This window comes from Tachysurus vachellii, chromosome 3 (genome assembly GCF_030014155.1).
Source record: "Tachysurus vachellii isolate PV-2020 chromosome 3, HZAU_Pvac_v1, whole genome shotgun sequence".
NCBI classification, from domain to species: domain Eukaryota; kingdom Metazoa; phylum Chordata; class Actinopteri; order Siluriformes; family Bagridae; genus Tachysurus; species Tachysurus vachellii.
The window spans coordinates 32,733,862-32,748,375 of record NC_083462.1 but is presented as its reverse complement, the minus strand read 5'-3'; the positions used below and the strand labels follow the sequence as shown (position 1 = coordinate 32,748,375).

The 14,514-nt window shown below is 38.9% G+C and overlaps 1 protein-coding gene across 1 annotated transcript in view; it reads left to right on the top strand.

Annotated features, from left to right (window-relative positions):
* Positions 1 to 6,620, top strand: part of LOC132843507 (cilia- and flagella-associated protein 58-like) — a 171,690-nt gene extending 165,070 nt beyond the window's left edge. The window contains exon 13 of the mRNA XM_060866885.1: positions 6,166 to 6,620. Coding sequence (XP_060722868.1) covers positions 6,166 to 6,241 — 76 coding nt within the window. The 3' untranslated portion in view covers positions 6,242 to 6,620. The remainder of the gene's footprint in view (positions 1 to 6,165) is intronic.
* The last annotated feature ends 7,894 nt before the right edge of the window (positions 6,621 to 14,514 follow it).

Below are 14,514 nucleotides of genomic sequence, written 5' to 3'. Positions count from 1 at the left end.
AAGTAATTAAAGAAGTGCAAGGAGTTAGATTCTTCCTTGACTTCTATCTGGTTTACCAAAACACTTCCTTTAATTTCAGGATCATTAGATCATCACCTCTTTATATGTAGGATCTACTGGCCATTCTTCTTGTGGCTGGACAAGAAATTTAGGACCATAAAGCCACATACTGTTTTGTAGGAATGAATCCACCTTCACTCCTCTAGATGTTAAATCCGCTGGGTTACTCAATGAATTCACATATTTCCACTGTGACATGTCAGAGTTCTTCAGAATTTCTGACACTCTGTTAGACACAAAGCACTTAAATCTTGTGGTTTTATTCCGTAAGTACTTAAGAACTGAAGTACTGTCTGTCCAGAAAATTGATTCCCGAAAGGGTATCTTAAGCTCTCTCATCCATATGTTGTTAATACGACTAGCAAGTGTGGCAGCTGTAAGTTCCAAGTGAGGAATCGTAATGGATTTTAATGGTGTAACTCTTGACTTGCTTGCTAGAAGAGTTGAATGTGTCAAATTATTGGCGTTGTGAATCAGAAAGTAGAAAAAAAAGACACCACACCGGATCCTTGCTCACTTGCGTCTGAAAAATGATGCATTTGAGCAGATGTTACTTCACCAAAACCATCAGGCTTTAAACATCTTTTGACCTTGAAACTTTCCAAATGATGCAGGTCATCTAGCCACTTTCTCCAACGTTGAATATATTCCAAAGGAATAACATCGTCCCATCCAATTTCTTTTCTGCATAGATCTTGTAGGATTATCTTTGCAGATAGAATCACAGGTGAGAGGAATCCTAGAGGGTCATAGATGGAACTAACGATGGAAAGAATTCCTCTTCTGGTAAAAGGTCGATCACTGACTACCACCTTAAATTGAAAGGCATCTGACTCAGCACACCATTGCACTCCCAGGGCTCTTTCTAGTGGTAATGCATCATGATCCAAATCCAGGTCCTTTACCTTGCTCTCTCGGTCCTTTTCATGTATAGCACTTAATACAGCACAACTGTTAATCATCCACTTAGTTAAGTGAAATCCTCCTTTGGCACACATATCAGTGAGGTTCTTGTACAGGTGCACAGCATCAGATTCAGATGTTAGAGACAATAACCACATAAAAGAGACAATAACCACATAAAAGACCACAATCCACATAAAAGTTATTAAACACAACATCCTTTGTCTTGTCGTCATATATGTCCTTTTGATCTGTTGCACATTTTCTTAAAGTTTGAGCAGCTTGGTGAAGATGTAACTCCAAATAAAATGTACCATCATTCTGTATTCCTCCAAATTGTTGTTTGTGTTACAGTACCTTTAGGCCACCAAAGAAATCTTAAAAGATCATGGTCTTCTGGGTGAACTTTCACCTGATGAAACCATCCCCCATCAGGGCAACAGTTTCTAGTCTGAATCGTACAAGTACGCTAACTAGTGAACTAGTTAGATCAGGACCATGTAAGAGATTACTATTCAAAGATGTACCTTGATAAGAAGCTCCACAATCAAACGCAACCCTTATTTTGTGTTTCTTTTATGATGGTATACACCATGATGTGGTATATACCAGAGATGTCCATCACATCTTTCCAACTCAACCATGGGTACTCTTTCTGCATAACCTTTACTGATGACATCTTCCATAAAAGGTGGTGTAATTTGCATGAAAGATCGGATTCACATTGAACCTTCTTTGCAGATGTGCAGCACGCTGCTCCACAATTTTACGATTCATTGGCATAATTACATCAGTGTTTCTAAATGGCAGTCCAATATGATAGTGACCATCAATGAGTTTTGCGGAACGGGACACAAAATCCATAAATTGTTGATCTTCCCTCGATAATCCAATCTGTTCATCATGAGCAGTCTCAGGAAAATCTGCTTTAAACTGTTGCTTCCACAGGTCTTCCAACTTTAGTACCGAAATCCTATTCACAGGAGATTACAGGAGATCGGTCCACAACATCATTTATGACCGTTCCTTTAAGTGGTCCGTTAACCGCCCAGCCAAACATAGTTATTATTGCATAGGGACCATTATTTCGGACTTCGTATGATCTGCCAAGGTTCTAATGCCTGTGCAACATTGGCTCCTAACAACAGTTCAACATCAGAGTCTATTCCAGGTAAATTCAGGTGACACAAATTTGGCCAAGACTGAAGATCATTCTGTGTGGCTATATTAGCTGTGGTTACAGGCGTAGCATCTTGAGTATATACTTCAGGTAATAAGCAATAATGTTCCTGATTCAACCCAGACACTTCCAAATCATTCAGGACATAACTGCTAATTGATTTGTCTTGACTTATGGTCCTGAGAAGAATATTCACTTTTTTCCCCAGGGAGATTGAGCTTATTCATTAAACTTTCCATACAAAAGGAAGCAGAGCTGCCTGAATCCAGAAAAGCGTACGTTTTCACAATATTATTTCCCTTTTTTGACTTGACACACACAGGAACAATGGATAAGTCTTGGATGAGTCTTTACCAGCCCCAGTATGAGCATTGGACTGTAGGAAAATCATAGCGCTACCAATGGCCGTTTTGACTTCAGATTGCTTATGCAGAGTATCTGACCTTTCACATGGGAATATATGAAGATCTGTATGAATAAGATTACAAATGGTACAAGTACTTCTCTTCTTGCAATCTCTGCTGATATGTCCAGTCTGTAAACAACCAAAGCATATTCCTTTAAGTTTCAGGAAGTTCATCTTTTCTCTGTGACCTTTCTTTGAAAGTTTATGACAAATACTTAATGCATGTTCTCCATTGCAAAAGATACATTTGTTGTTGGCTAATGTCTTACTGTGTTCCTTTACATCAGGCATGGGAGAAATAGTGGTAGCAAAACTACTTCTGGATTTTTGCTGAATCATTCTTGCATTTACTTTGTTAGTTCCTGTGGTGGGTGTGTCCTGTATATTATCAAACACTGGATCTGAAAGGATTTTCACTTGTTTCTGAATAAAATTGACAATATCCACAAAGGTAGTCTGACTGCTGTTTCGTTCCTTTAACTTGTATGCCACAACTCTCCATTTATCTCTGTACTTGTATGGAAGTTTTGAGAGAATGATCTGCATGTGGGAAGTCAGGTCTAATTCATACTTTGCATAGCATTGCAGCAACTCCTTAGAAAAAGAGCATATTCTTGCAGTGTCTTTGCATCTTCAAATTTTATAGCTTTCCATGAAAGAGCTTTGTTCATATAAGCAGCTATTTTTACCTCATCTCCAAAATTCTCTTGAGTAACGTTTTTGCCTTTAAATAGCCTTGTAATGGAGTCATGTGTTGACAACTTCGAACAATTTCTTTGGGCTGTCCTCTTGTATATTACTCCAAAAAAATGCAAGCAGTCACCTGGGCTATCTGCCCTTTTTTCCACCACTTCCTCAAATGAGCGTAGGAATTCATGAAAGCGTAATGGATCTCTATCAAAGTAGGAAATTTCTCTAGGTGCAAGTGAAGATAAGTTATTCTGTTTAACCAACAAGGTAGTTATTTCATTTTGCTTATCAATAAGCTGTAACATGTTCATGTAACTGAGGTCATTTAGAGGACTTGTTCCATTACCAGTTCCGTTTCCATTATTCTGATTGTCCAATAATGACATGCTAGTTTTCAGGAATTTGAGAATGTATTTTAGGTCTGGTTGATGGTTGTTGTACTTGAGTTTGAGCATGAGTTGAAATCCCTTGTGCAGCATGAGCTTGAGATGTTCCATAAGCAGACAAAGTTTGATACAACTGGCTCAGTATCTGAAGGAATCAATGCTTCCAAATCAATATAAGAACCGGATTTACTTCTGTTAGCAGAGGTATATGATCCCAGTTTTGCATTTTGATACACTTTTACTCTAGCCATTGACTCCAACTTCAGTTTCTCTCGTGTTTTCCTCAGATGTTCTTCTTGCTCCTCCAATGTATGTTTCCTGTGTAACATTTTTTGAGCGGCCAATAATGCAGCCAATTCTGCTTCAGCCTTAAGACGTGTGGATGACACAGAAGAGCGGCTGGATCGAGATCCACGGGACATTACTCCAGAAGAGCCCTTTTTGCTTGTATTTGAAACACTGTAATTTTTTTTGAACATCGTCATTACAATCACCAGATTCAGGTTGTATGTACAGGCTTGTATTGAATATTACATGTTGTAGAAACAACAGAAGTAGATAACTCTGGCATACTTGTCCTTTGTGCTATGATGACTGGTTCGTGAGTGTTATAAGCTTCCACACAATGTTTTGGCTTCTTAGCTTCAAAGAGCCATAATTCCATATCCTCCACAAAACCCTGATAACGGGTACAAATGACATCAAACCATTCATTTTGTTTGCTTTGCTCATCTGGAGGTACAAGAGACAGTAAAGATTCATGTGACACAATTGCATCAGACATAATCAGCTGCATATTTTCCAACATTGAGCTCAATTGAGATGCATTGTCATCGGATTTCATCAATTCCTTCATGGATCCAATCATACTCTTCACTTTATTCACTTTAGTTTTCCGATCCTTTTGTAGCGATTCAATTTTTGCCGCGAAGGCCTTAGCCGTGAGCTTATGCTCTCGTTTGCCGCTATCAGCTGGCTCACCGCCTGGCTTGCTGCCATCAGCGTCTTGCTTGCCGATATCCGCATTTTGCTCCATATCTTAGAGTTCATCAACACAAAAAAGGTGTGAACTCAATTCCAAACAGCGCTGTCTTCGCGCACACAGAGCAACAACCAGTGAATTTGTGTAGTAAGACAACAGTCATGAGCTCATAAGCAAAGGCATCACAATCCAATTCCAATCCAATGTAACAGCGCACAGCAGCGTCTTCCACAGCAGCAGCAAACACAGCTCACAATAATTGAAATCGCGGACATACCTTAATTGCCGTTATCATGCGATAAGTATTTGTGGTGATGAGTCTCCTTAATTCAAACACAGGTAAGCAGAGGAAGCCATTTCCAATTGCGTCCACAATCCCAAGCCATTTCTGTTGACTTGAATGTAGCGGCAACCTATAACCGCTGAGAGGCGAAGTAGCAGGAAGAAGCATTGCTGACACATTCCACTTGTTCCTTGTTCACATTTATTGAAAGGACATCATACATGTTGTACAGACTGATGAAAACCACAAACTCATAAACAAAAAAGCATACAATGATGCAAAACACTAAAGACACAATTGTTGACTGATTATGTTGGAGTCTATATGAAAGCCACATTAAAATACGCCAATAAAGTTTTACGGTCAACAGAAAGTAAGCTTTCCCACTTACTTCCCCCCTCTTCCCATACACACTAACATTTATAACTAACTATTTATACACTTGAACCCCAATGAAGCACCATGACCCGGAAATGCATTCCCAAAAGGATACAAAATAAAAGTCAAGCATATAGTGCACTTACAGTATGTATACTTCTCACCTTGATGAAAGTGATGATAAAAATACAGAAAAATTCTCCCTCGCTCGATTCTGACATTTAACAAATGCAAAAATATGTTAATATTTATTGATTTAAAACAGAAAAAGTTTACTCTGATTTAATGTATGACAGTAAAGAAATAAAAGTTTTTGTGGTTTTTTTCTGAAGTTTATGTAAATATCTGGTTTCAACTGTAATATGGATCAATGGCTGTTATGATGTTATATGCATTCTACATTTGCTTCTTCATTTGTTGTATTTGTAAGTATGCTGGTGTTTCATTTTGTTATTTTCTGGTATTGGGATACTCCAGCAAGCGTTATCTGGCTTGAATTAGGCTATAACAAACATGTATTCTTTACTTTTTAGGTAACTTTGTACCCAACATTCTTGGCTAAATATAATCTAACCTTATATGAGATGATGTCGATCATTCCCAAGGTTCATTTTCTTTTAGTGTACTGATAGTTTTATAATTATTTAATAATATTTCAGCATAAATAGGCCTGTCGTAAACTTGTTGTCATGGTTACTTTCCAACATGTGTAGTCAGGATCATGAGCAGTGATATAGAACTGCAGTGTTTTTATTGTTTTTGAATCACAGTGAACAAACACAATTGCTTCCAGAGCTATCAAAAAAAAAATAATAATAACGATCCCTGTATGATGGTGAGGTTTGATTCTTCCTACTGCACCTTTTAACTTCTTTCCTGTCATCTATTTTCCCCTAGGGAACAGGAAAGGAGTCTGGCGCAGGGTTGGCAACCGGCGACCGTACGTCGACGTGCTGATGGACCCGGTTTGTAGGGGGAGGCTTCAACATGAAGCCGGGCAAGAAACCTCCTACCTGAACTCCCTAATATATATATATATATATATAATATGTGTGTGTGTGTGTGTGTATAAATATAATCTCTCTCTCTCTCTCTCTCTCATGCGTTAATGGCTTTGGTTTATTTCTTTGGTTTCATTAGCAGGGTTGTTCTTAGTCACTGCTTTTTCATTTTTTCATTCACCCTTTTCACTTTTTTCCAAAATGTGTATTTTGCCTGCCTTCATGCTTCATTCCATGTTTCATAAATATCTTTATCAAACATAATTATATATTTCACTCATTCGCCAGCTTTTGTGTTCTATACACTGCATATAAATGTATGTTCATTTGGCGCTAAGGAATTTGTTTTACCTTTCTATCCACCATTAATATGCAAAAAGTAAAAAAGTTTATAAAATCTATATATTTTAAACTCATTTTAAAATGGAATTCTCGTTTTATAATCTTCCAGATTTTTAACAATGCATATAAAGTAATATATTTTAAAAGATTTCTGATTCACTGCTAGTTTCTTTTGTACTGTAATGGTTTTCAACTTTTTTGTTATTACTTTTTTCTTTCTATTTCCTCTTTTTTATGATTGCAGTTCTGAAGTTTTTCAGAACCCTCTCCTAGGCACCTGGCAGCAAGGGTCCTCGGTGGAAAATATAAACTGCTTTTATGAGTTCTCTTTTCTCATTTGAATAAAGTTGCTTATTTAAAATGTTGTTGGCATCTACCTTGTTTCCTTTGTTTATACTTCAAACTATGTCCGTTTGCCGTACAGCTCGAGAAGGCGCTAAATTACGTTTTCAAATTGTTAGTCACAACTCTGATTGTTTCAGTGTCTATACTCTTCAGAGTCTGTTTGCTTCACAGTGCGCCATAAGAGAGCGAGTGAGAGGATAATGAATTTTGAATGGGAGCAGAAGTGGGTCATGAACATAGTTTGAGATATTGGAAGGTTGAGATATAATGAAGGGTAAATCTGTTCTTTTTGATAAGAAACCTATATGCTTTTCAATGCTAAGATTTAACAGGTTAAAGGTGATACCCTCTTCATTTCTCCATGAGTTTGAGATGTAAGAATCATCTACACTTCAAAACAAGAGGACAAGGAATCAAGTGTTGTGGAAGAAAGCTCTGAAAATGTGTGCTTTCATTTTAGTATTGGGTCTAATACCTTTCACTAATCTTTAACTCAGTTCTTAATTAATACTCTTCAAGCATCTGAAATATAGGAAGATCAGCTTTAGGATTTATAATTGGATTTATGAGTGAGAGATGAAGACGGTTCATCAGGTTTGTGTGTCTTGCCTTATCATATCTTTATGTGCTAAAAATGTGAATTAGGGTTTTTCTTCTTCCTAAAACAAATCCTAGAGTCATAAAATAATACCAATAGGGTCTACACCTTTCCATAACGAAACATAGAGAGATGAGTTGGATCAGCCATGTGGTAGTTCTATAGCACAGCATTTTATTTTTAGCCCCATAATATGAAATTTCCAAAATTTTCCTCTGATTTGTTGGCTCTAAGTATCCACCACGGGGGCACGGTGGCTTAGTGGTTAGCACGTTCGCCTCACACCTCCAGGGTTGGGGGTTCGATTCTCACCTCCGCCTTGTGTGTGTGGAGTTTGCATGTTCTCCCCGTGCCTCGGGGGTTTCCTCCAGGTACTCTGGTTTCCTCCCCCTGCTGATTATCTGGGAAACTTTTCCTAATAGCAGTCAAAATGTCATTGTTTGTGTCAAACAAGTTGTGAATTAGTTGTAACATTACAACATGACTTACTCTGTGCTCAAAGTGATGCTCGCAGCTCCAGTGGTTTTCTCTGTGGGTGAATGAGGATGATGCTGAACAATTCCAGGATCTGCTTTTTTTTTACACTGGTTGTTGCGTTAAATCTTACCCAGATACAATAGTGCTAATTTCTGATTGGTTATTGTGTAGCCTCTTTTTTTAATTGGCTGATAAGTGTCAGGCTCGACTAAGAACTCCAGGGGAGACGCGCTTGATTCCTGCCCGGTTCTACAGAGACAGTGGTGCGGACTGATACATTTTGGCCGCTGCGGCATATTTAATATATGATAAATAGTAAGTTTTTTTGCATGAGAAATACAATGTGAGGCGGCAGTGTGTGACAAAAGACCCAAATGCGTTACTGTCACACTCAATGCGTCACACTTGAGAGCCCTGCATATTATACATTGTACTTGTGCACATATAGATAAACATTAAAACTTGGAACAAAGGGAGGAACAAAACTGTCCATCCATATAGCCAAAATAATAATAATAATAATAATAATAATAATAATAATAATAATAATAATAATAATTAAAGCTGCAAGCAGCATTTCCCAGGTTCAAGCGTTTAAGGCCTTTAGGGAGTTTAAGGCCTTAAAGTATTTTCACATACTGTACACAAAGTGACCCGCAAGTTACAGAGTGTGGCACCCGCTCCTAACCTAGTGTCTCTAATACAGAAAAGCTTACCAACGTGTTGCACAATATATGTCATGTGAAGTACTCACCTGTCCAGTTTTCCCTAAAATAAACAAAGTCATATCCATAAAGCGAAGAAACACAAGCATCCAGATGCAGAACGAGTGACCCGCAAGTCACATACACAAAGTGACCCTCAAGTCACATACACAAATGAAGTATATACAGATAATGAAGATTGACAGAAGATGTCCAATGGTAGGGATCTGAAAAGATTTGACCTCAGTTTGACCTCTTTCACATGTTTCCCAGGTTTGGTGTTGATAGCTCATTTAATTCTTGAGTTATTGACATTTTAGTAAAACTGGCTCCTCACAGTCCAAACGTTTTGGGGCCCCTTAAGGACCCTGAATCAAAATTTCGACTTTTTTTTCCATAATTATTGACATTGAGACTCCACAGAATATTACTGCACTGGATTGGTCTCGATCAGGGGAAAAACCTAGGACTAGTTTGCAAAAGTAGGTTTCGGACAAAATGCACTATAGCGAAAAAATTTAATGGCGGAGATGAAATCGGAGATATACGTTTTTTAAGTCATGAGCCAAGGATTCCAATGATATAAAGCACTTGAGATTTGGACATAGGGCTTTTAGGGGTTTAGGGGTTATGGGGACAACCACGTAGCGTGATTTCGCTAATGTTGGGGGCGGGGCTACACGTGAAGTCATCAGAATACCCGCGAGAATCAGAATCTTTCTCAGAATCAGAATCTTTGCACAAAATTGGGTTTTTGGAGTGTTGGTGGCGCTAGAGGGCTTTTTTTAAAAATGGCTGTTTTTAGTGATTTTTCCGTTATAGTGCCACCAAGTAGCCAATCGCCGCGGTTTTTGAACTGTGACCTCAGTTTGACCTCTTTCACATGTGTCCCAGGTTTGGTGTTGATAGCTCATTTAGTTCTTGAGTTATTGACATTTTATTAAAACTGGCTCCTCACAGTCCGAATGTTTTGGGGCCCCTTAAGGACCCTGAATCAAAATTTTGACTTTTTTTCCATAATTATTGACATTGAGACTCCAGAGAATATTACTGCACTGGATTGGTCTCGGTCAGGCAAAAAACCTAGGACTAGTTAGCAAAAGTAGGTTTTGGACAAAATGCGCTATAGCGAAAAAATTTAATGGCGGAAATGAAATCGGAGATATACGTTTTTTACGGCATGAGCCAAGGATTCCAATGATATAAAGCACTTGAGATTTGGACATAGGGGTTTTAGGGGTTTAGGGGTTATGGGGACAAACGCGTTGAGGGGCGCTGAATTGTCCGATTCCGCTGAGACCTTGGCCCTGAGTAACTGTGACCAGTACTACCATCTGACCAAGTTTGAGCTCTCTAGGCCTTACGGTTTGGGCTGCACGATCGTTTCTAGGGCGGAATAATAATAATAATAATAATAATAATAATAATAATAATAATAAAAATCCTAACAAAAACAATAGTTTTCCAGCGCTTCGCGCTTGAACCCTAATAATAATTAAAGCTGCAAGCAGCATTTCCCGGGTTCAAGCGTTTAAGGCCTTTGGATTGACATGACAATATATGTCATGTCATGCTACATATGCCATGCTACAGAGGGTGCCACAACATATGTCATGTGAAGTACTCACCCGTCCAGTTTTCCCTAAAATAAACAAAGTCATTTCCATTAGAGATGAGCCGGATACTTGGCTGAAACGAGTATCCGGTACGGATAAAGCACTTCTGCAGAGTACGAGTATTATACGAGTAATACGAGTCAATATCTGTTCTCAGATTGTATGAAAATCATCATTGGCTAGCTGATTGTGGCAGCATTCTGTGATAGGCTAGTCACAGCGCCCCTCCCCTACAGTGATAGGCTAGTCACAGCGCCCCCCCCCCTACAGTGATAGGCGAGTCACAGCGCCCCTCCCCTACAGTGATAGGCTAGTCACAGCGCCCCTCCCCTACAGTGATAGGCTAGTCACAGCACCCCTCCCCTATACACATACAGATGTATTGTGTTGCTGTGTCTCGCTCTGCTCACTCACAGTCACACACAGAACAGCTCTCTGTCTCTCCCTCAGTCACTCGGGTTCGTGGGTCTTTTCCGTTAACGTTTAGGGTTTCTTCAGCTTTTTACTTCGGGTTGTAACATTAATAATACGTACTTACTAACCAGTAGAGTTCTGGTAAACGTGGGTTCGTTCAGACGTGGTGCTTGCTTGGTAGAATGCGACTCGCATTGCGTCTCTGCCTGTCTTTTTTAAACCTTCAGCTGTCTCTAACCAGTAACCAGACACTGTGTGTCTGACACGTTTTTGCTGTATTTCATAAAAACATAAAGGTAGTAAGCTAGTGTTATAAATATTACAAATTAATTATTATCGGTCAAAGCCCCGCCCATTTCAAGACAAGCCCCGCCTACTTCCGGGTTAGGTCCCACCCACTCCGAATCAGAATCAGAATCTTTGCCTTACGAGTCAGAACAAAATTGGGTTTTTGGACTGTTGGTGGCGCTAGAGGGCTTTTTTTTTTAAAAATGGCTGTTTTTAGTGATTTTTCCATTATAGCACCACCAAGTGGCCAATCGCCGCGGTTTTTGAACTGTCACCTCAGTTTGACGTCTTTCACACGTTTCCCAGGTTTGGTGTTGATAGCTCATTGAGTTATTGACATTTTAGTAAAACTGGCTCCTCACAGTCCAAACGTTTTGGGGCCCCTTAAGGACCCTGAATCAAAATTTCGACTTTTTTTCGAAAATTATTGTCATTGAGACTCCAGAGAATATTACTGCACTGGATTGGTCTTGATCAGGCGAAAAACCTAGGACTAGTTAGCAAAAGTAGGTTTCGGATAAAATGCGCTATAGCGAAAAAATTTAATGGCGGAAATGAAATTGGAGATATACGTTTTTTAAGTCATGAGCCAAGGATTCCAATGATATAAAGCACTTGAGATTTGGACATACGGTTTGCGAGTTATGGGCACAAACGCGCTGAAGCGCCCCAAATTGTCCGATTCCGCTGAGACCTTGGCCCTGAGTAACTGTGACCAGTACTACCATCTGACCAAGTTTGAGCTCTCTAGGCCTTACGGTTTGGGCTGCACGACCGTTTCTAGGGCGGAATAATAATAATAATAATAATAATAATAATAATAATAATAATAAAAATCCTAGCAAAAACAATAGGTTTCCAGTGCTTCGGGTTCCAGCGCTTCGCGCTTGAACCCTAATAATAATAATAATAATAATAATAATAATAATAATAATAATAATAATAATAATAAAAATCCTAACAAAAACAATAGGTTTCCAGCGCTTCGCGCTTGAACCCTAATAATAAAAATCAGAACAAATACAATAGTGTTCCAGCGCTTCGCGCTTGAACCCTAATAATAATAATAATAATAATAATAATAATAATAATAATAATAATAATAATAATAATAAAAATCCTAACAAAAACAATAGGTTTCCAGCGCTTCGGGTTCCAGCGCTTCGCGCTTGAACCCTAATAATAATAATAATAATAATAATAATAATAATAATAATAATAAGAAGAAGAAAAATCCTAACAAAAACAATAGGTTTCCAGCGCTTCACGCTTGAACCCTATAAAAATCATAACGAATACAATAGTGTTCCAGCGCTTCGCGCTTGAACCCTAATAATAATAATAATAATAATAATAATAAAAATCCTAACAAAAACAATAGGTTTCCAGCGCTTCGGAAATTGCGCTCGAAAGGCACTCAATAAATTTGCTTCATTTGAATATGTTTATTTTGTAGCATGCGCGCCAGTGTTGATGTTGAGACCTGATGGATATCGTTGAAACTGGCGTGGTTATTGACAATGTTAGCTTGGAGCTGATTGAGTGTTATAGCATTGTTGGCCAAAACCATGTTTACTATCTCCCTCTCTTGCTGTTCTGTGAACATAGGAGGCTTTCCCCCTTGCCGTTCCTGACCCTCAATCCTATGTAGGAATAAAACAGTATACAATAGTACAGTAATTTCACAGGAAAGGGTAACAGAAGTGCTGATAGTGCATAGAATACAGTACTGTGATTTTTTTGATATGATGATATTTTTACAATACCTATTTTCCAGTCGAAATGTTCTTATCACACTTGCCACTGTGTATCAGCTTAGATTTGGCTGTACTCGCAGTCCAGCCTCCCTCAGCGTCAGGCCGTGGCTGACAACGTGGTCAACCAGTGTTGCAGGTTTTCCTCCTCCTCCTCCTCCTCCTCCTCCTCCTTGTCTTACTCTTTCTCTGACTCTTTCCAAGTGCTTGAAGAACGTTTGAACACCTGCTGCTTTTTATAGTGCTTATACACCTGATTGGTGTGTCTACAATTAAGCAAACAAGTGTTTGCACACCTGATGACTGTGTTGAACCGATTGGTTGGACGGTGCAGTAATTTGACAATCAGTGCTTTAGTATTGCAAGGAAGTGACTTCATGATAGATTTTTGTGTGTAATGTATGTTAAGTGTGTTTAGTGTTTTGCAACAAGTGTGAGGTTGACAATGTGCTTATAGTTGTGCAAATATGGGCTGATGTTTTGCCTCTTGAGTGTAAGGTTTTGCTAATAGTGTACTACTTTTAATTTTAGTGTGTAAGCAATCCAAAAAAAAACTGTAAGAGAAACAGTGTTCTTATGCGCCACCTGGTGGATATTCTGTGAAGCGAAACAAGGTGATTGCTAAGATAGTCCCCCCGAACAGAAGTGCAGAAAACTGCGGTACGCTGTGGCACGAATTGCCGAATGCCGCGGAAGAAGACGGTTAAAGGCTACATCTGTACTTTATACATCACCTCAAGCCAGTATTCAAACAAACAATGTGCGCTCAGAGTATTTCCCATTAAAACGTGGCACATGTCAGGGCTGCCCTCTCTCTCCATCTTTATTTGCCTTGGCCATTGATCCATTGGCCATTTCATTACGATCCTCTACTTTATTTAAAGGCGTCACTAGGAAGATTTTCAGTTCTATTACTGGGCAGCACACATTATTTAGGTACGGTGCTGGGTTGAGTCACCTCATTTGGCTTGGTGTAAGTTAGAAGCCCAGTCATGTTCTTCCTCATCCTATATACCTGCTCTTATATACTCTTCTCTTCCAAATAAAACTTCTTTGTATGTTAAAAATTCTGTTGTGTTTAATACTCTAAAAATCTGGCATCAATTTAGGAAACGTTTCAAGTTTGTAACTGCTTTTCCTTTAGGTCTGTTATGTAGCAATAATTTCTTTCCCCCTTCATGTCTGGATTCTTTTTTCTCAGTGTGGTACCAAAGTTATACACTGTTGTCTTGACTTTTACACAGAGGGATTTTTTAACAGTTTTGCTAATTTGTCGTCATTGTATGGGCTACCTGCCAGCCACCTCTTTAGATATTTTCAAGTTAGGCATTTTGTTCAGAAATGTTTTCCTGGCTTTCCCTCAGCTCCACCTCTCCAACACTGGGAAGGTTTACTTGCATATAAATCACAACAAAAAGGTGCTGTTTCTGAGATCTATAAACACATTAGGGATGAGCGAGTACAGCATTATCTGTATCTGTATCTGTATCTGTTAACCATATGAATTATCTGTATCTGTATCTGTACTCGGAGTGGGTGGGGCATAACCCGGAAGTAGGCTGGGCTTGTCTTGAAACGGGCGGGGCTTTAACCGGTATGTTATTTTAAGCATGCAATTGATATGGGTTGATCAGAAATTGTTATATTTATTGCTGATTAGAAAAATATTTACAGGACAGCATCAGGATTGAGCTTCAGATCAATGGT